Consider the following 22,070-nt stretch of genomic DNA (forward strand, 5'->3'; position numbering starts at 1 on the left):
TAGAGAGTCAATAGAGTTTCCATGGTAACAACCTGTGAAGCCAATTATGTTAGCCAATGGCTGCAATCTTCTATTCAATACTGCAGCTTGGGACAATTACCATTCTACTAATAGCCAATGCATACCACAGTCAAATAGAAAAATTTTGAAATGGTTTTATAGCACATTCAGAAGCTTTATATTTCTGCTTACCAATACAGCATGCAAATGAGGTAAATCCATTATTCCCAGATTTTGTGTGTAATTTGAATATAGTCAAGTTACAGGCAGTTTTCTCTCAGAACACTAATTTCTTCAAATGACATAACAGCCAACAAAATTCATACATTGTTTCAATTAAATAAACCTTTCTAAAATTACTTTCTATTTATACCGGCAGTGCTGAAATTACATTAATCTAAATGATGCATGCTGCTTGAATTATATGAATAATAAGAGGAAAATCTATTGCAATAAACATCCAGCTTGAGAATAATTTTTCACCATTTTGAATCCTCTATCAAAAAAAAAATCATATCAACATCCAGATAACATTCTTTTATTGTTACTGGACTAAATATCAAAATTTGAGGCAGTCCTGTGCTTCATTTCCTTTCATTAAATTTGAAAGTAAACCTTACTGATGCACGTAGATGTTAAAACAATCATATTTGTCCAGAATGTTTAAATGCACTCTGGATTGGTTATATGAAAATATCATAAATGTATTAGTGTTGAACCATTACATTGTTGTCTTGTTCTGGCAATGTAGAAACCTCTAGCATTGATTTTTGTAACATAAATCTCCTCCAAGTAGCTTGTCAACAACAATTATAGATTTTGTGTACATAACTGTTGAATACAAAGTGCAATGAGATAGAAGCTACTAAAAAGCACTGGAAAACTACTTCAGTGCTTACCCAAGGCGGCAAAAACTTGGAGCCTTCAACTGCCCAGAATATCTGAATAAGACCACAAAAGTAAAATTTATTGTGCAACTTTAAAACCAACTTATTTAAAAATTGGAATGACTACATGCCAATAGGGCAAACTCAATTTTTCTCCTAAGATATAATGAATATGATATTTCAGCCTGCTATTGCCAGTGTGCTGTCACTTCATTAGCAGGCTATTGGAAAAAGTAGCTTTATGGTATAGCGTGTAGCTTCTACACTGATTGAGCCAATTTTTTAAAACTTGCTTTAAGTACAATACATTAAAAATACATGATTAACTTTTCAGGGCTTTCTATTTCATGTTCAGAATCCTAGTTTCAGGGACTTTACAATGTACTTCCTTTATACCCATAATTGTTCAAGCATGGAAACTGGTACAGGCAGTTACTGAGACAGACATTACTACATCTTTTAGGGAAAGCTTTAATTAATACAGTACATCCTGGTTAATTGGGCCATCGGTTAATCAAGGCTGCTGCTTATTTGGGACAACTCTTAAAGAACAAAAACGAATTGAAAAAAATAGCAGCGATTCCCTTTGTTTATTTGGGACACTAGGCAGCTTAATTGGGGCAGGAGACTGTTGCCAAAGTTTCTAACAGCTGTGTACATACATCTATTGATGCTTCTGGACACATCTTCAGTGATGTTCCTGGAATCATCGGGTGTTTCGGGTCTTTCAACATCATACAACCTCCTCCAGGTGACCCAGCCGGGGCTGATCAGACCCCAGCTTGAGTCCAGTTTATTTGGGAAACTAGGCAGCTTAATTGGGGCAGGAGACTGTTGCCAAAGTTTCTAACTAACATCAGTCGCATATACATGTGTAGCCGCTAAACACTACGTCATGCTCACAGCGAACAGTTTTAAATAATATCAGTAACGTGTTTTTGTGTTCAAAACTCTATGATTTTTGTCACCGATAGTTGACAAGAAATAAATAGTAAGACAGTTCAGAACTCCTTTGCTCCTGCGGTTTCAAGCATTCAGACTTGGAGATGCCAGAAACAGCAGGAAGTGAAAATGAAACGATTTCATTACTTCAACATTAGGAACTATGAATAATTTGAAGATATTAATAATACGAGGAATAGATAGAGTGGATAGCCAGCGCCTCTTCCCCAGGGCACCACTGCTCAATACAAGAGGACATGGCTTTAAGGTGGGGGGGGGGGGGGGGAGTTCAAGGGGGATATTAGAGGAAGGTTTTTCACTCAGAGTGTGGTCGGTGCATGGAATGCACTGCCTGAGTCAGTGGTAGAGGCAGATACACTAGTGAAGTTTAAGAGACTACTAGACAGGTATATGGAGGAATTTAAGGTGGGGCGTTATATAGGAGGCAGTGTTTGAGGGTTGGCACAACATTGTGGCCGAAGGGCCTGTACTGTGCTGTACTATTCTATGTTCTATGTTTCCCCAATCATCTTGAACATTACAATGAAAATTAAGATTTGGCTGATGAAATCGTCAAGAGCATTGCATATGACCAGTCCATTATCTGCACTAGGTGTCTGCACTGAATCAAAAACACACGGCTGCGTACACTGCAGTTGAATTTCTCCATTGATAACTATTAGGAACTACAGTTTTATAGTACTGTAGTAGTATTGTTAGTGTTATTTTTTTTCTGAATTTAAATACATAATTTACTACGCTGTTAAATGTTAGTTTCTCTTTTTATACGTTTTAAACTATTTCCATGAAACTTCTGTTAACTGGGGCAAAATGAACTGGTCAGAACATGTCCCAATTAACCAGAATCCACTGTATTTGAAACAAAAAAGAACGTGCATATAGCACAGTTACTAGTTTTAGATTAGCTTAACAAGAAAGTCTCTAAGGGGACAGTAGTGTTTCCCAACACACAAAATGCAGGAGGAATTCAGCTAGTCAGGCAGCATCTAGGGAGAGGAATATACAATCAACATTTTGGGCTGAGACCCTTCGTCAGGACTGGAAAGGAAGGGGGCAGAAGCAGAAATAAGGTGATTGAGGGGGAAGGGAAGAAGTACAAACTGGCAGGTGAAAGGTGTAGCCAGGTGAAGGGGAAGATCGGTGCATGGGGGAGGGAGATGAATTGAGAAGCTGGGAGGGGTTAGGTGAAAGAGGAAATAATCTGATAGAGGAGAATGGTTAACCATGGGTGAAAGGGTAGGAGGAGGGGTACCAGACAGAGGTGATTAGGAGCGGAGAAAGGGTAAGAGGACAGCCAGAATGGGGAATGGAAAGGAGAGAAAGGGAAGGGGTGGGGAAATTTACTGGGAGACAGAGAAATTGATGTTCATGCCATCAGGTTGGAAGCACTGAGTATGCTCTCATTGTGGTAGCAAAGGAGGCCATGAACTGATGTGTCGGAATGGGAAGTCGAACTGAAATGGGTGGGTGGCTACCAGGAAATCCCATCTTTTGTGGCTGATGGAGCGAAGGTGCTCAATAAAGCAGTCCCCCAATCTACATTGGGTGTCACCGATGTAAAGGAGGCTGCACTGGGAGCACCAGATAAATAGATGACCCTGACAGAATCACAGTTGAAGTGCCACCTCACCTGGCAGAACTGTTTGGGGTCCAAACAGTGATGAGAGAGGTGGTGTAGGAGTAGGTGTTGCACTTGTCCCACTTGCAGGGATAAGTGCCAGGAAGTAGGTAAGTGGGGAGAGATGAGTGATCACACAGAAAGTGGAGAGTGGGAGGGAGGGAAAGATGTGCTTAGCAGTAGGATCCTGTTGAAGATGTTACAGAGAATGATGAGCTGGATATGGCGGCTCGTGAAGTGGAATGTAAAGATAAAGGAACCCTATCCAATATTATGGCAGTGGAAAAATGGGATGAAGCTGGATGTGCAGGCAATGGAGGAGATGAGGGTGAAGGCAATATCGATGACTGCGGTAGGGAATTTCCCATTCTCTGAAGGAGGACATCGCTTTCTGAGAACAGATGCAGCAGAGATGAAGGAAATGAGAAAAGAGAATAGCAGATTTGTAAGTGACAGGGTGGAAAGATGTATAATCAAGATAGCTGTGAAAGTCAGTGGGTTTATAAAAGATATTAGTAGATTGTCTGTCTTCTGAGATGAAGACAGAGATATTGAGAAAGGGGAGAGGTGTCAGAGATGGACCAAGAAAATTTGAATACAGTATGGAAGTTGGAAGCAAAACTTATGAAACTGATGAGCTCAATGTGCAAAAAGGAAGCAGCACCAATGCACAGAAAGAGTTGAGGGGCATTACCAGTGTAGAATTAGAACATGGACTGTTCCATACAGCAGACGAAAAGCCAAACATAGCTGGAGCCCATGTGAGAGCCCATGGCCATACCTTGAGTTTGAAGAAAGTGGAAGGAACCTAAAGAGAAATTGTTGAGGGCACCATATGGAGGAGCCAGTGGCAGTGAGAAAGGTCTCAGTCCGGAGGTGGTAGTGGCTAAGGCTGGGAGCTAGAGTCGGAGATGGAAACAAAAGAATCTGCAGCCTGGAAGTGACTGCAGCCACCAGAATTGGAGCTGCAGGTGGCAGGGTCTGCAGTCTGGAAGTGGCTGGAGCTTCTCCATAGATGCTGCCTGACTTGCTGAGCTCCCCCAGCAGTTTGTGTCTGTAGCCTCATTTAGTATCTGTATCCTTGCCAATATTATAACACCCCTTGACTAATGATTTAGGCCTCAATGCCTTTTCCTCTCTATTGGCTCCATACCTGGTGGTAGTTACTCTTACCTCATTGTCAAGAACTTCCCCCATGTCTTTGCAAAACTCAGCTCTTCAACATAACCTCAAGTCCCCATTCTTAATCCGCAAAATATGGAGCATCCACACTCTTAGTGAACCATGGAGGCATTTTGTCCCCCGTCAAAAGCACACCTACGCATATTGCTGTATAGTTATCACGAGATTACTACTGATAATCTTGATAGTATTAACCAACTGTTGCAAGGTTTACTTTCGAGTTCACTTAGAAGCTTATGGTACAATGTGATTTAAAAAGGACATTTAAATTTTCTGATGAGCAGAAGTAAAATCTGTTGGAACAATAACTTGCATTTTAACAGTAAACAGTTCAATTCATTTCAGTGTTAGCTGTTACAATATCATTGTTTCTGTTAAAATTTAAGCTGCTTTATTTCAGATTAGTTAAAAGCATTACAATGTGAGAATGGATGAATTATCTCAAACATGATTTTTAACAAAAAACAATTTAAGTCATAAAAGTGAAATTTTGCAAAAATATTTTGTGCATCATTTTTTTTACGAATTATAAATGTATCTTTTAATTTCTATGGGGGCATGGGGACAGTACAACAAACATCGAATACAAAATACTCTGCAGATGCTGGGGTCAAAGCAACACTCACAACACGCTGAAGGAACTCAGCAGGTCGGGCAGCATCCATGGAAACGATCAGTCAACGTTTCGGGCCGGAACCCTTCGTCAGGGCTGTTGACGGAGTCCTGACGAAGGGTTCCAGCCCGAAACATTAACTGATCATTTCCATGGATGCTGCCCGACCTGCTGAACAAACACTGAATATTCTTAACTGCTGTGATACAACAATATATAGTTGATACTTTAATAAATACTCCCTTCAAAATACTTCCTCAGTCATTATACACACAGATGCAAACTCATAGTATAATCTGACCTAAAGCACAATCTAGCCCACTGTGGATGTCAGATCCTCTCATTAAATTAGGTTATGAAGGACATTTTAAATCAATTTATTTTCATCAGAATTTTTTCTCATGCAGTCTACAACATGCAATGAAAAAATTTCAATGTAACAAATGTTGTGCTTGTCTTGTATTAGAGTATCCAAAAATCTCCAACAGCATAGTGATTATCACAATGTCTAATAGTACCAGCGACCTGGGTTCAATTCCCGCCACTGTCTGTTAGGAGTTTGTACACTCTCCCCGTGACCACGTGAGCTTCCTTTGGGCATTCCAGTTTCCTCCCACAGTCCAAGGACAGGTTAATTGGTCATTGTATTTTGTCCCATGGTTAGGCTAGGGTTAAATTGGGAGTTTTAAACTGAATTGACTTTATTTCTTACATCCTTCACATACATGAGGAGTAAAACTCTTTATGTTACATCTCTATCTAAATGTGCCATGTGCAATCATAGTACTTTATAATAATTTATAATAATAGAGCAGTCAATGTACTATAGAGTACACTCAAATCAGCACGAGTTCATCAGTCTGATGGCCTGGTGGAAGAAGTTGTTCTGGAGCCTGTTGGTGTTGGCTTTTATGCTGCGTTACTGCTTCCCGGATGGTAGCAGATGGAATAGATTGTGGTTGGGGTGATTCGGGTCCCCAATGATCCTACGGACCCTTTTTACACACCTGTCCTTGTAAATGTCCTGAATCATGAGAAGTTCACAACTACAGATGCGCTGGGCTGTCTGCACCACTCTCTGCAGAATCCTGTGATTAAGGGAGGTACAGTTCCCATACCAGGCAGTGATGCAGCCAGTCAAGATGCTCTCAATTGTGCCCCTCTAGAAAGTTCTTAGGATTTGTGGGCCCATACCAAACTTCCTCAACCGGCTGAGGTGAAAGGGGTGCAGTTGTGCCTTTTTCACCACACAGTTGGTGTGTACAGACTACACGAGGTCCTTGATGATGTAGATGCCAAGGAACTTGAAGCTGTTTACCTTCTCAACCCTAGATCCATTGATGTCAATAAGGGTTAGCGCATCTCCTTTCCTCCTGTAATCCACAACCAGCTCCATTATTTTTGCGAAATTGAGGGAGAGGTTGTTTTCTTGACACCACTGTGCCAGAGAGATGACTTCTTCCCTGTAGGCCACCTCGTTATTGTTTGAGATAAGGCCAATCAATGTACTATCGTTGGTAATTTTAATTAGCAAATTGGAGCTGCGGGTGGTGATACAGTCATGGGTATACAGGGAGTAAAGGAGGGGACTTAGTACGCAGCCTTGAGAGGCTCCTGTATTGAGAGTCAGAAGGTTGGAGGTGAGGGAGCTCACTCTTACAACTGCTGGCAATCTGACAGGAAGTCCAGGATCCAGCTGCACAAGGCAGGGTCAAGGCCGAGGTCTTTGAGCTTCTCATTGAGCCTGGATGGAACTGTGGTTTTGAATGATGAACTATAGTCCAAGAACAGCATTCTCACATAAGCATCCTTCTTATCCTTGCTGGGCAGCGAGGCTCAAAGAGCCAGAAAGGCCTATTTCACACTGAATCTCAATAAATAAATAATAAAAACCAGTTTAATTTAAATTTACCTTTATCTGAAGTTACAATATACCTCCTATGTTCCAATGAAGAGTAAGATGCCTCTGGATGCAAAGAAATCCTTGTAGCCATGGCAGCATCTGTTGGAATACACAATATCTATAATTTACTATATCTGCTTGGTATCATATTTTTATTCATTGTCAATTTTTTTTCTCTAAATTCATTTATCTACATTTGTAAATGAAATCAAACAAGATAAAAGTAAAGGTTTAATTGCTGTCCATCCCTAAGAACTACAAGATGGGGCTATTTGACCTGAACTTTTACATTGGGGAGGATGCTTATTTTCCAGGATCTCAGCACAGGAAAAAGATGCATGGGCATGATGGGCCAGAGGGCTGATTTATATGCATGATTCTATGTCTTTTTACTCAAGAAGCACTTTGCACAAGCAATCATATAACTAAGAACTTATCTTAACTGCAATGTTATAGAATATGAAAATTCCACAATAACAGATTTTAGTTTTGCCTCATTATCAATACTGCCTCAACCATTCTCAAACAAAATAACACTATCGCTTACACACTAGATCTTAGTGTTCTGGAGTGCAGAAAGAGATGGTAAAAAGAGCAATGGCATCACAATAGGCCAGCATGCAGAAGGATTGGTGTGCAGGGGCCAAGTTAGGGGTCAGTGACCTTCAGAGCAGGGTTAAAAAAAAAGGCAAGTGTCAAGATTTCAGCCTGCCCAGCCAGTTAAAGCAGTCCACTTACTGGTGGAGATTCTTCCACATGCTATAACTGGTCACGTATAGAGACCACGTAACCCCAGCATTGTGTGAGAGGGAGCAAAACAGAATCCAACCCCACTTCCCAAACATTGTTGCCAAGTGCCACCCAGCAAGTTTGGAATGTTTTTGAAAAATATTGAGTGCTGATGTGGTTTAAACTTTTTTAAAATCTAGAAACAAAAACGCATGCCAATTTCTGCAAATTACTGTTTTTAATAAAATTTAATATTATTTTTCTATATATGGAATATCCTGTCCACAACGTAGCTACAAAGTCTCATTCTCGACCAATCAAATGCAGTAACCATTAGCTAGATTTTCAGAGTTCTTATCCACTATTGAAAAGACATTAACAGTACACTAACCCTGAAGCATTAACAATATCTCTCTCCCCCACAGATCTATCACTGAAGTGTTTTCAGCATTCTGTTTTCATTTTAGATTTCTAGCAAATGTGCCCTTTTTCTTTGCCACTGGATTATAGACACTTCAACTTCACTCTTTAAATTTACTGTATAATCCTATCAATCAAGTTTAGAAAAAGAATTAATGCAGCTTGATGACACTCTGACCCCAACTCATCTAATTCATGTTTATTTTTTTATTCCTCTATAAAGCACCTTTAAGTCATATTAAATCAATATAACAGGAGAAGCAGCATTTTTATACCCAGATTGTATACCAGATTAGACATTTGTTTTCTTTGATTGACTTACCATTCACATACATTAGAACCACATCAGAACTTATATGCACAGAAGACCTTATATCTATTTTTCCCTCTCCCTACATACTTTCTGCTTAGATACTTCCACTAAAGGGAATGAAATTATACCATACTGTGCAAAAGTCTTAGGCATATAAATAAATAAATAAATAAATATTGCACTGCCACAAAAAAACAAATTTCATGACATATGTGAGTGATGAAAAATCTGATTCTGATATGGGTCTCTGTTGTGGACTGAGAGAGGGAAGGGGGAAGGGAGCTGGAACCACAAGGAAGACATTTTGTAAGGATCTCTAAATCAGTTGTTTGGAATCAAATGACCTTGCCTGGTGTCTAAATGCTGGTTGTGTCTGTACGCACGCCACCTCCGCCCTGGCATTCCTTCTCTGCCACCTGTCCCCCACCCCTCTTGCAACACTCCACACTTGCCATTCACAACATTCTTTCTCAAACAGTCCTTCCAGGTGAGGCAACACTTCACCTGTGAGTCGGCTGGGGTGATATACTGCGTCCGGTGCTCCCGATGTGGCCTTTTATATATTGGCGAGACCCGACGCAGACTGGGAGACCGCTTTGCTGAACATCTACGCTCTGTCCGCCAGAGAAAGCAGGATCTCCCAGTGGCCACACATTTTAATTCCACATCCCATTCCCATTCTGACATGTCTATCCACGGCCTCCTCTACTGTAAAGATGAAGTCACACTCAGGTTGGAGGAACAACACCTTATATTCCGTCTGGGTAGCCTCCAACCTGATGGCATGAACATCGACTTCTCTAACTTCCGCTAATGCCCCACTTCCCCCTCGTACCCCATCTGTTACTTATTTTTATGCACGCATTCTTTCTCTCACTCTCCTTTTTCTCCCTCTGTCGCTCTGAATATACCTCTTGCCCATCCTCTGGGTCCCCCCCACCTTGTCTTTCTTCCCGGACCTCCTGTCCCATGATCCTCTCGTATCCCTTTTGCCTATCACCTGTCCAGCTCTTGGCTCCATCCCTCCCCCTCCTGTCTTCTCCTATCATTTTGGATCTCCCACTCCCCCTCCAACTTTCAAATCCCTTACTCACTCTTCCTTCAGTTAGTCCTGACGAAGGGTCTCGGCCTGAAACGTCGACTGCACCTCTTCCTAGAGATGCTGCCTGGCCTGCTGCGTTAACCAGCAACTTTTATGTGTGTTGCCTGAATTTCCAGCATCTGCAGAATTCCTGTTGTTTGCGTTTAAAGTAACCAGGAATGGAGCTTTAGCCAAATCCAGTGATTCCCTCCTCCAATTATTCTTTTTGACAAAAGTCATTCCAACTGCGATACATCTGCACATGAAAGGTCTGATACTAAAACAGATTTTGGGGGTCAATAAAAACTTCAGCTTATCAGAGAGTTAATGGTAAAAATTACTATCACATTACCTAGATTTACGTTGACTAATTTCATTATTGCTGTATCTTTCCTAAGTGTTCTAAAGTAATGCAAATCATAGTAGAATGACAATGTACTCATAGGGTTTAACTCTAAAAGATTTGCCATTGAAACAGTTATTCAAAACTTCCACATGAAGGCAGCAAACTAGCAGGGGAGCATCTGAAAGCCATTCAATTAACCTTAAAGAACTGCAGAGATCTGAAGGAACTTAGAGAATAGCAGAGATCTGAAGGAACTTACCCCTTAAAACCTTTAGAAAAAAAAATCTAGACTTACAACCTCATCCAATTACTGCTATTTTTGGGTTACCAATGATAGAATCAAATCATTTAACCTCTTCAGCTCGTCGGATGATTGCATTTCTTACTCCAATGGCTAGAAGATCCATTTTGCTGAATTGGAAAGAGATTAATCCTCCTACCATATTTCATTGGTTTTCACAAACTATGTTGTGTTTAAATTTGGAAAAAATTAGAAGTGTTGTTTATGACCCTTCCATTAAATTCGAAAAGACTTGGAGGCCATTTATTCAGCATTTTCATATGATGTAATTTGACTACTTCCAAACTTATTTTACTTCTCTGTAATGTTGGTTGAGAGGAACGGAGTCGTCGACACTAAGGTCTTCTTTTCTCTCTCTTTTTTTTTTTTACGATGTTTAAAAACAGTCCAGGTCTTCTTTTTTTTTAGTTTAGTTGATTAATTCTGTTTAGACTGGTTTTTTTTGGGGGAGGTTATTTTTTTTTCCCTTTTTCATGATTTTTTTTAGATATTTTTCTTTGTTTTATATTATTCATTTGTATCTTATATAATTGGGAGTTTTATCATTTAAGTGTTATCTGGCTTTATAATCACTTGTTAATTATAACAATGTATTCCCAATAACTTTGTACTACCATGTTATGTTTATATTTTTATGAAACTAATAAAAAGTTTGAAAAAGAAAAAAAAAATCAAAAGATAAATAAGTCCCTGGTAAGATTTTATCATGGCTGAAGTGAAAAAGATGCTTGAAAGTAACTAGCAAATAAAATAAATAAAGGAAACTGATACTGCAGACATAAATCTATAAATGTAATTAAATGCCCACTATTTCCCAATCTCTACAAAAGGCCAGCAAAGTGGAAGTGGTGCCATGTACAGTGCTTGCAAGTAGCATGACCCCATGAGACATTCCATAGAAACATCACAAAGACCACCACTTCAACAAGCTTAGAAAGTAGATTTGGCCATGATGTGAAACTAATCATTACTGGTTGACCAGTCTCATACTGCAGCTTCACGTCAAATTGTGAACAGTAAGCTACCTTTTACTGATTACAGAGACACATGGAAGCAGATAATCAGCCCTTACCAATGTAAAAAACACTTGAAATATGAATGCCAGTCACCAATTGTTTATGAACTATGCTGTTGCTCATTCATTCGTTGAAAATAGTGTACAATGGTCATGAGCCAACATTCACATATTATGTGTCAACCTGCAGTCCCAGCTTCCTTAATTGTATTCAGAAAATGTCTCTTAGACAACATACTGCATACTTACCTTCACTTACAGATTTAGAAGAGTCTGTTTGCATGTAAAAGGAAGACAAAAAAAGACAAAGGATAATGGAATCTGAAGCAACACACAATATGCCGGATGAACTCAGTTGGTGAGGAAGCATCTATAACGGCAAATGAACGGTCAATATTTCAGGTTAAGACCCTTCATCTGGACTGGAAATCTCCTGATAATACTTCCCTTTCCTGTTACCGATGCCTGCTATGGTTTGGTTGGTAATAGCTCTAGTAAGATTGGGACTATTAAAAAATTCGATATACTTTTGACTTTAAATTATTTATCAGTCACATTGCATTGGAATTATGCCACTCCATTCTTACAAAGAAAAATCTAATTAAAGAAGATTGCAATTGGTCATTGTTCTGGAAGTGACTCACTGATAAGAATTAGTGAATATAGAATTAGAATTTCAGCAGTTAGAGATGCCACCCATATTGCCATAATATGCTCTTTCTTAGGTTGGTTGAGTAGAAGTAAAAAGACTGTGTAGTGTTTGTATGCAGTTTCAAGTTCTGGTCACTGGGTGACACTGGAACACTGTTTTTCTTCTGACATATGTGTTTTCTACAATGCAAGAAGATCAACCAGGTATTTACCTGAATTGCACTTATCCATATCTCTTGATTTTCAGTACTTCAGGCAAATGAATACAGGTGTTCAAATTTACTAAATGATTAAGCAAGACCTGACAGTTTCCAGTGAATGGATTGGTTTATTAGAGTCATAGCAACAAACACCATGGAAACAGGCGTTTCACCCACTGAGTATGGGCCAATCAACAACCATCCATTTTCAACAATCCTACATAAATTTTCAATCTCCTCACATTCTCAACAACTCCTCCCAATTCTACCACTCACCTACACAACAGGGACAACTCACAGCAGTCAATTAATCTACCAGCCCAAACATCTTTGGCATATGGGAGGACACCGGATTACCTGGGAAAACCCACATGGCCACAGGATAAAAATCCAAATTCCACAGACACCTGAGGTCAAAATCGCACCTGGGACCCGGGCATCATGAGGCAGTCGCTCTACTAGTTATGTCACTTTGTCACCGTGCCTGGTCTAATCCTTCTCATTCAACTTCCCATGCACTATAATATCGCATCCAGTCCATATCCCAATTGCAGTAATCATGAACAACATACTATGAATCTGAAAATGTACAATTAAAACAGAAAATACTGCAAATGCTATGCTAATCAGGCAGCATTTGTGGAAAGATAAATATGGTCATATTTTGTTGATGATCTACTGAAATGGAAAAGTGAAAGAAAAAAAAGAAATGGTGGCAAAAGGGGAGAGGGAAGAAAACATAAAAATAATTCCAAGATAGTAGGAAAGAAAGAAATACTAAAGGCAAAAAGAATGATGAAAAACAGAAGTTAATATTATTGCAAAAATGAAGGAACAAAATGTGTTAAGAGAAGTTTTAAATGGGAATTGCAAAATCATTATAATAGTTATTTTCTAAAACTAAAAATGGAGGCAATAATAATAATTTGAAATTGTTGAACTCATTGTGAGATCCATAATGCTCTGAAGTTTCAAAAATGAAACACGGGAACCTGGTGCAGCTTAATACTTTACTGAAAGCAAAGAAAGCCAAAGACAGAGATCAAAGTTTTAGCAAGGAAGAAAAGCAACCAACAACTCAGGGCTATCTTGCAACATGAACAGAGCAGAAAGATGTCTGGTTCTTCATGCCTGCTCCACCATTCAGGGGAATCTTGATTGATCTGAGTTTTACCACAGTTCCTCTTTTCTACCTATTTCCAATATTCCTTGGCAAAAAAAAATCTATCTCTGCCTTAATTCAATGAATGATTATGTTCCACAAGTGCAGGAAATTTCAGAGGTTTATTGCCCTTAAAAGGAGGCCTTTCTTACATCTGTCCAGTGGTGATCTCTTACTCTGAAACTCTGCCTCTAATTCCAGATTTGGCCCCAAGAAAAAACATCCTTTCAGAACTAATAAACTCTCTTTGGGCTTCCAGCTGGGTAAAGGTATCGATTTTAACTGACGTTTCGATGACAAACTCTGCCATCTTCATCGGGGCATCAGGGATGTTTAAGCATGTCTAGTCTAGTGGTATATAAAACCCCATCATCCATCCTCTGATTGGTTAGTCCTCATCCAATCAGGTTTCTAATATCACACCTTGTTTATAACCGAATTCCAGTTCATACTTAGGGCGAGACCTTCATCTTTGTTAAAATTCCTTTCCTCTAGTTTTATTTCAATGGCTTCCTTCACCAGGCTATCCCAAAGCCCATTGGCGTGGCACAGTAATTTTATGCTGTTGAAGTCAATCCTATGGCCGCTGTGAATGCAATGTTCTGTTACTACTTATTTCTCCAGGTAACCCAAACGGATACACCTCCTGGAGCTATGTGTGGTGGTTGGGAATAGATAAACAGACTGAAAACTTGGCCAAAAACTATTCGGGGTGTTTAAAGAGTTCAAAATGCACCCCCAAGGGCACTATTATGGGAGTGGCCGACATCACTGTGGCGAAGATTACATACTGACTTTGCTTGGCCATTCATGGACACCCTGTTTCTGATTGCTATGGATGCTCATTTGAAATGGCTGGAGGTCATATCAATGAAGTCAACCACTTCAGAAAAGACATTTTCTGCTGTGAAGCTATCTTTGCCAGAAGTGGCTTACCTGAATGAATTGTGAGTGACAACGAACCACAATGCACATCAGAGTAATTCAGATTATTCATGAAGAAAAATGGCATCAGATATTTTAAGCCAGGTCCTCACCACCCAGCAACAAATGAGTTAGCTGAAAGGTTTATCCAAACCTTCAAGAAATCCATTAAGGCTATGGACAAGGAGGACATTTCTCTACAGCAGTGGTCCCCAACCTCTGGGCCACGAAGCATGCAGGGGTGCAGCGGTAGCCGGAAAGCACCCAGCACATCTTGTTCTGGAGCTGCTCCGGCCTATGGTCAGGCCACACTTAGATCCCCTCCAGTTCGCCTACCAGCTCTGACTAGGAGTTGAGGATGCTATCGTCTACCTGCTGAACCGTGTCTACGCCCACCTGGACAAGCCAGCGAGCACTGTGAGGGTCATGTTTTTTGACTTCTCCAGTGCATTCAACACCATCCGCCCTGCTCTGCTGGGGGAGAAGCTGACAGCGATGCAGGTGGATGCTTCCCTGGTATCATGGATTCTTGATTACCTGACTGGCAGACCATAATACATGTGCTTGCAACACTGTGTGTTCGACAGAGTGATCAGCAGCACTGGGGCTCCACAGGGGACTGTCTTGTCTCCCTTTCTCTTCACCATTTACACCTCGGACTTCAACTACTGCACAGAGTCTTGTCACCTTCAGAAGTTTTCAGATGACTCTGCCATAGTTGGATGCATCAGCAAGGGAGATGAGGTTGAGTACCGGTCTATGGTAGGAAACTTTGTCACATGGTGTGAGCAGAATTATCTGCAGCTTAATGTGGAAAAGATTAAGGAGCTGGTGGTAGACCTGAGAAGAGCTAAGGTACCGGTGACCCCTGTTTCCATCCAGGGGGTCAGTGTGGACATGGTGGAGGATTACAAATACCTGGGGATACGAATTGACAATAAACTGGACTGGTCTAAGAACACTGAGGCTGTCTACAAGAAGGGTCAGGGCTGTCTCTATTTCCTGAGGGGACTGAGGTCCTTTAACATCTGCCGGACGATGCTGAGGATGTTCTACGAGTCTGTGGTGGCCAGTGCCGTCATGTTTGCTGTTGTGTGCTGGGGCAGCAGGCTGAGGGTAGCAGACACCAACAGAATCAACAAACTCATTCGTAAGGCCAGTGATGTTGTAGGGATGGAACTGGACTCTCTCACGGTGGTGTCTGAAAAGAGGATGCTGTCTAAGTTGCATGCCATCTTGGTCAATGTCTCCCATCCACTACATAATGTACGGGGTGGGCACAGGAGTACATTCAGCCAGGGACTCATTCCACCGAGATGCAACACAGAGCATCATAGGAAGTCATTCCTGCCTGTGGCCATCAAACTTTACAACTCCTCCCTTGGAGGGTCAGACACCCTGAGCCAATAGGCTGGTCCTGGACTTATTTCATAATTTACTGGCATAATTTACATATTACTATTTAACTATTTATGGTTCTATTACTATTTATTATTTATGGTGCAACTGTAACAAAAACCAATTTACCCCAGGATCAATAAAAGTATGACTACTACTATGAACTACTATAAGAATAGGCTCCTAGGAACAGTGCCCAACATGGTATCCGGGTAGCAGTCATCACTGGAACTTTCCTCCTGGGATTGAAAATGGACACAAGGGGCAGGTGATCTGTCACTAGAGTAAACTGTTGTCAGTAGAAGTAGTGGTGGCACTTTTTTTAATTTCCCATATTAGATAAAGGGCCGCTTGGTCGATCAATGCATTCTGCACTTGTCAGTGATCTTGAAGCAAACGCAATCAGATGTTCAAATCCATCTTTCATATTGTGTGACAAAACAGCCCCAATGCCATAAGGGAATGGGTCACACGCCAGTCTGATGGGCAGGGATAGGTCATAATGGGCTAATAGTTCATTGGATGTTATGAGTCTCTTTGTTTCCTTGACTGCTCTTTCACATCTTTCTGTCCATTCCCACTTTGCTCCTGTCTGCAACAGAGCATCCAATGTGTGCAGCACTGTAGCAACGTTTGGGAGAAACCGGTTGCAGTAATTTACAAGGCCCTAGTATGACCTGAGTTGTGACACATTTTCTGGTTTGGGTGTCTGTAGCACTGCTTCATTCTTCCCTTGTGACTTATGGAAGCAATGCTTGTCAATGACATGTCTACAATATGAGATTTCCTTCTTGAAAAATTCACGTTTCTCTTTTTGCGCAGACCATACTCACTCAGCTTGTAAGCACTTTACCGAGGTTCTGGAGGTGCTCTTCATCATTCTTGCCAGTCACGATATTATCATCAAGGTAACACTATGTTCCTGGGATATCTTGGAGCACCTGATCCATTGCTCTTTGCAAACGACGAGACAATTATACTGGAACAGTCCCTTAAGAGTGTTGATTGTGAGGAACTTCCTGCTTGACTCCTCAATCTCCATTTGCAGATAGGCTTGTGCCAAGATAATCTTTGAAAACCTCTTCCCGCCTGCCAAAGATGCAAAAGTCTCTTCTATTCGTGGCAGTGAATATTGCACAGTGCACAGTACACAGCACCAGGTTGATGCTCACATTGAAATCTCCACATATGCGAACGGCTCTGGCCTTCTCTTTTTTGATCACTGGGACAATGGGCGTGGCCCAATTGCTCTACTCAAACTTGGAGAAAATTTTAGACTGAAGTTCAGCATCCACTTTAGGACAAAGTGTGTAAGGCAGTGGGTGTGCTTTATAGAATCTTGGTCTTGCTGCTTCACTCAATTCAATTCTGGCCTTCATGACTTTGAGTTTACCAATACCCTTCTCAAACACCTTCTCATCAGCATTAAGCAGCTATGCCAATCTCTGGTTAGTACTACCATTTGGGCTACAGTTGCCTGCTGATGCCACATTGAGAGCTCTGATTGACTGCCAGTCTAGTTGGACTTTTTCTCAACCAGCTGCGTCCAAAAAGTGCCGACCCTCCACTTTTCAATACATAAAGCTCTAATTGCTGCGCTTGGCCTCCATACATCACATTCACTTTCAGTTTGCCTTTGGGAGACAATTTTCTGTCTGTGTAGATCTTTAGCTTCACTGATGTCTTCTCTAATGATAGCTGTTGTAGTCAGCCTCTGGAACTATACACAAAGCTGACCTTATATCCAGCTCCATTTTCAGTTTTACACCAGATACATCTATTGAGATCATCCGTATGATTTTGTGATCTGCTTCAGTAATACTATGCAGTTCCAGGCATGACAGTTCGCCTTTGTCAAACTCTGTGTTGACTGATTCTGTTGTACATTTGGTCACTTTATACATTTGCTTAGTTTTGTGTTTGAAACTATTCACTGTGTGGTTTTTTCTCTTCGGTTGCACTTTTGTCTGACTTGCATACTCTCCACATGACCTTATCGGTGACACTTTATGCAGATTTTTTCTTTGAACCAACAGTCATTTGCATCATAGGAAGATTTGCCACATCGACAGCATTTTGTGCATTTTACATTCTAACCTCTTTTTCTGTAGTTCTGCTGCGTCCTTTGCTGCAGCCTCTAATGATATTGCAATGCTCAATACCTGTTCTAAGGTTAGGTCTCCTTCTGACAGTAGCTTCTTTTGAGTGCTTTGACTATGCATGCCACTTACAAGCCTGTCCCTTAATGCATCAGGAAGTCCATCTCTAAAGTCAAGTACTGGGAAAGCTTGTGCGGTTCTGCAATGTATTCAAAAATGCTTTCATTCTTTGACTGGTTCCTTTAGTAAAATCTAAATCTATCAGTTATTACCAGCGGTTTAAGGCTCAAAGTGATTTTATAAGATTGTAACAATTTTGTCAAATGTCTTGCTTGCTGGCTTTTCAGGGTTACTATGTTGCTTAAGAGACTGTCCATCCCTGCACCCATTAAGTTGAGAAGCATAGGGGCTTTCTTTTCATCATCTGCATCAATCAATTCCCAGTCTTCATTAGCACTATCAAAATTCATCAACTTTTTCGACCAAAGTCATCACCATGTTATTTTCATTTTAAGTTTGTTAGTTCTGTGACTTTCACGGTGTACTGTGCACTGTTACTCACACATCCCTTTATTAGTGTCCATGACGGCCTACTCTGTACTGTTTAACTCTTTCCTCTCCTACCTGTTGATGATGTTCGGGATATTTTCTGACATTCATCTTCATACTTGTCGAGGACAATGACTAAGTCAATGAACAGAGACCCTTCATTAGAACTGGAAAGGAAGGAGGCAGAAGCCAGAATAAAGAGGTAGGGAGAGGGGAAGAAGCACAAGCTGGCAGAAAATAAGTGAGTCCAGATGAGAGGGCGAAAGGAGGTGGGTGGGTGAGAGGGATGAAAGGGAATGATGTGAGAGGCTAGGAAGTGATGGGTGGAAGAGCCAAAGGACTGAGGAAAAATGAATCTGGTAGGAGTGGATAGTAGACCATGGAATAAAGGGAAGGAGGTGAGCAACCAAAAGGAGCTGATGAGCAGTTCATGAGGGTGGGGGAGGAGAAGAGAAGGGGTGAGCAGGCCACCAGAATGAGGGAAAATAAAGATAGCAGGGGATGAAAACAAACCAAAGGGAGATGGTTACCGGATGATGGAAAAATCAGGTCAGAAACAACCAAGACAAAATATGGAGTTTTGTTCCTCCAACCAGGGTCTGGCCTCATCATAGCATTACAGGAGGTTGTGGCAGACATGTCAGTGTGGGAATAGGAAGTGGCCACTGGAAAAACCTGGCTATCCTTCTTTCCTCTGGCACCTGTGGTTAGAGCATTTTAAATACCTGTCCAGGGACCCTGCAATTTCTGCACCAGCCTCCGACAAGGTCCAACGTTAATGCACTTGTTCTTTCAGAAAGGCTTTAAAAGCATGCTGGGAAATTACAGACTGGTGAACCTGATTTTAGTAGTGTATAAATTATAGAAAGGTACAGAGCCTATAAAAAGTATCCACCCCCCACCCCAAGTGGGTTTAATTTGGCTTTTTTGACACTGATCAACAGAAAAAGACCCTCTTATGTCAAAGTGAAAACAGATCTCTACAGCGTGATCTAAATTGATTACAAATATAAAACACAAAATAAGTGATTGCATAAGTGTTCACCCCTCCCTTTAAAATGACACACCAAATCATCACTGGTGCAGCCAATTGGTTTTTAGAAGCCACATAATTAGTTAAATGGAGATCACCTGTATGCAGTCAAGATGTTTCAATTGACTGTAGTAAAAATACACCTGTATATGGAAGGTCCAATTGCTAGTGAGTCAGTATGCTGGCAACAACTACACCATGGAGACAAATGAACACTCTAAGCAACTTCACAAAAAGATTATTGAAAAGCACAAGTCAGATGATGGATACAAGAAAATTTCCGTCACTGAATATCCCTTGGAGTACTGTTGTCAATCATCAAATTAAAAGAATAGGACACAGCTGCAAATCTGCCTCTAGCAGGCCGTCCTCAAAAACTGAGTGATTGTGCAAGAAGGGAACCGGTGAGGGAGGCCACCAAGAGATGATTTGACAACTTTGGAGGAGTTACAAGCTTCAGTGGCCAAGATGGGAGAGACTGCACATACAACTGTTGCCCAGGTGTTTCACCAGTCGCAGCTTTATGGAAGAGTGGCAAAGAGAAAGCTACTGTTGCACAAAAATTCACATGAAATCTTGGCTAGAGTTTGCCAGAAGGCATGTGGTAGATTCTGAAGTCAACTGGAAGAAGGTTCTATAGTCTTATGAAACCAAAATTGAGCTTGTTGGCCATCAGACTAAATGCTATGTTTTGAGTAAACCAAACACTGCACATCAAAAACACATTATCCCTACCGTGAAACATGGTGGTGGCTGCATCATGCTGTGGGAATGCTTCACTGCAGCAGGCCCTGAAAGGCTAGTGAAGGTAGAGCGTAAAATGAATCCCACAAAATACAGGGAAATCCTGGAAGAAAACCTGATGCAGTCTGCAAGAGAACTGCGACTTGGAAGAAGATTTGTTTTCTAGCAAGACAATTACCCCAAGTATAAAGCCAAAGCTACACAGGAATGGCTTAAAAACAGCAAAGTTAATGTCCTGGAGTGGCCAAGTCAGAGTCCAGATCTCAATCCAATTGAGAATTTGTATCTGGACTTGAAAAGGGTTGTTCACTCACGATCTCCATGCAATCTGATGGAGCTTGAGCAGTTTTATAAAGAAGAATGGGGAAAAATTGCAATGTCCAGATGTGCAAAGCTGATAGAGACCTATCCTTATAGACTCAAGGATGTAATTGCTGCCCAAGGTGCACCTACTAAATACTGACTTGAAGGGGGTAAACAATTATGCCAATTATTATGTTTTATGTTTGTAATTAATTTAGATCACTTTGAAGAGATCTGTTCTCACTTTGACATGAAAGGTTCTTTTTCTGTGGATCAGTGTCAAAAAAGCCAAATTAAATCCACTGTGATTCAATGTTGTAAAACAATAAAAAATGAAAACTTCCAAGGGTGGTGAATACTTTTTCCAGGCACTGTATTCTAAGGGACAGGATATACAAGCATTTGAATAGAAAAGACCTGATCAGGGATAGCCAACATGGCTCCGTGCTTGCTAGGTCACATCTAAACAATCTTATAGAGTTTTTCAAGGAGGTTATCAAGGAAAGTTGATGAAGGAAAGGCAGTGGATGTTGTCTACATGGACTTTAGCAAGGCCTTTGACAAAGTCCCACAAGGGAGGCTGGTCCAGAAGGTTTAGTCATTTGGCATTAAGGATAAATTAGAAAACTGGATTCAACAATAGCTTTGTAGGAGAAGCCAGTGAGTGATAGTAAATGTTTGTCTCTTTGGCCAAAAGCCCATGACTAATGGTGCATCACATGGATCATGCTGGTTGTATGTAATCTATTTTAATTATTTAGATGATAATATAGTTAACTAGATCAGTAAATTTATGGATGACACCAAGACTAGGGGGACACGAGAAGGATATGTCAGCTTGCAGTTTGATCTGACACCTGCTGGGGAAAATGGTCTGAAAAATGGAAGATAGTGTGAGATATTGCATTTTGATAGGACAAACAAGGGTAAGACGTACACTAAATTGTAAGGCACTGAGGTATGTGGTAGAACAAAGATATCTGGGAATAAAAATCTATAATTCCTTGAAAGTGGGATCACTGGTAGATTGAATCATATAGAGAGCGCTTTTGTCACATTGGCCTTCATAAGTCATTGGATTGAGTACAGATGCTGGGAAATCATGATGAACTTGTATAAGACATTGGTGAGGCTGAATTTGGAGTATGTGTGCAGTTCTAGTCACTTACCTACTGGAAAGGTATCAAAAAGCTTGAAAGAATGCAGAGAAAATTTACAAGGACGTTGCTGGAATGTGAGGGCCTGAGTTATACGGAATGGATGATTAAGTTAGGACTTTATTCCCTGGAGAGTAGGAAAATAAGGGGAAATCTTACAGAGGTATAGATAATTCTGAAGGGATAAATGCATAATTTTCATCGTTGGGTTGAGTGAGATTAGAACTAGAAGTCATAGATTTAGGATGAAAGGTAAAATACTTAAGGGGAATCTGAGGGGGAATGTCTTCAAACATTGGTGGTGCGAGTGTAGGATGAGCTGCCAGTGGAAGTGGTAGATATAGGTTCAATTGTAACACTTAAGAGAAGTTTGGATAGGTACACGGATAAGAGAAGTATGGAAGTCTATGGTACAGTTGCATGTAGATGGAACAAGGAAGATCAGTATGGTTCAGACTGATGGACTAAAGGGCCTGCTT

The 22,070-nt window shown here is 40.7% G+C and overlaps 1 protein-coding gene across 3 annotated transcripts in view; it reads right to left on the bottom strand.

Moving 5' to 3' along the window:
- Positions 1-22,070, bottom strand: part of ptpdc1a (protein tyrosine phosphatase domain containing 1a) — a 130,223-nt gene that overhangs the window by 49,726 nt on the left and 58,427 nt on the right. For all 3 annotated transcript variants that reach the window (XM_072280101.1, XM_072280099.1, XM_072280100.1), the window contains exon 2: positions 7,176-7,265. In XM_072280101.1, coding sequence (XP_072136202.1) covers positions 7,176-7,257 — 82 coding nt within the window. In that variant the 5' untranslated portion in view covers positions 7,258-7,265. The remainder of the gene's footprint in view (positions 1-7,175; positions 7,266-22,070) is intronic.

This window comes from Mobula birostris, chromosome 16, assembly GCF_030028105.1.
Source record: "Mobula birostris isolate sMobBir1 chromosome 16, sMobBir1.hap1, whole genome shotgun sequence".
Lineage (NCBI taxonomy): Eukaryota > Metazoa > Chordata > Chondrichthyes > Myliobatiformes > Myliobatidae > Mobula > Mobula birostris.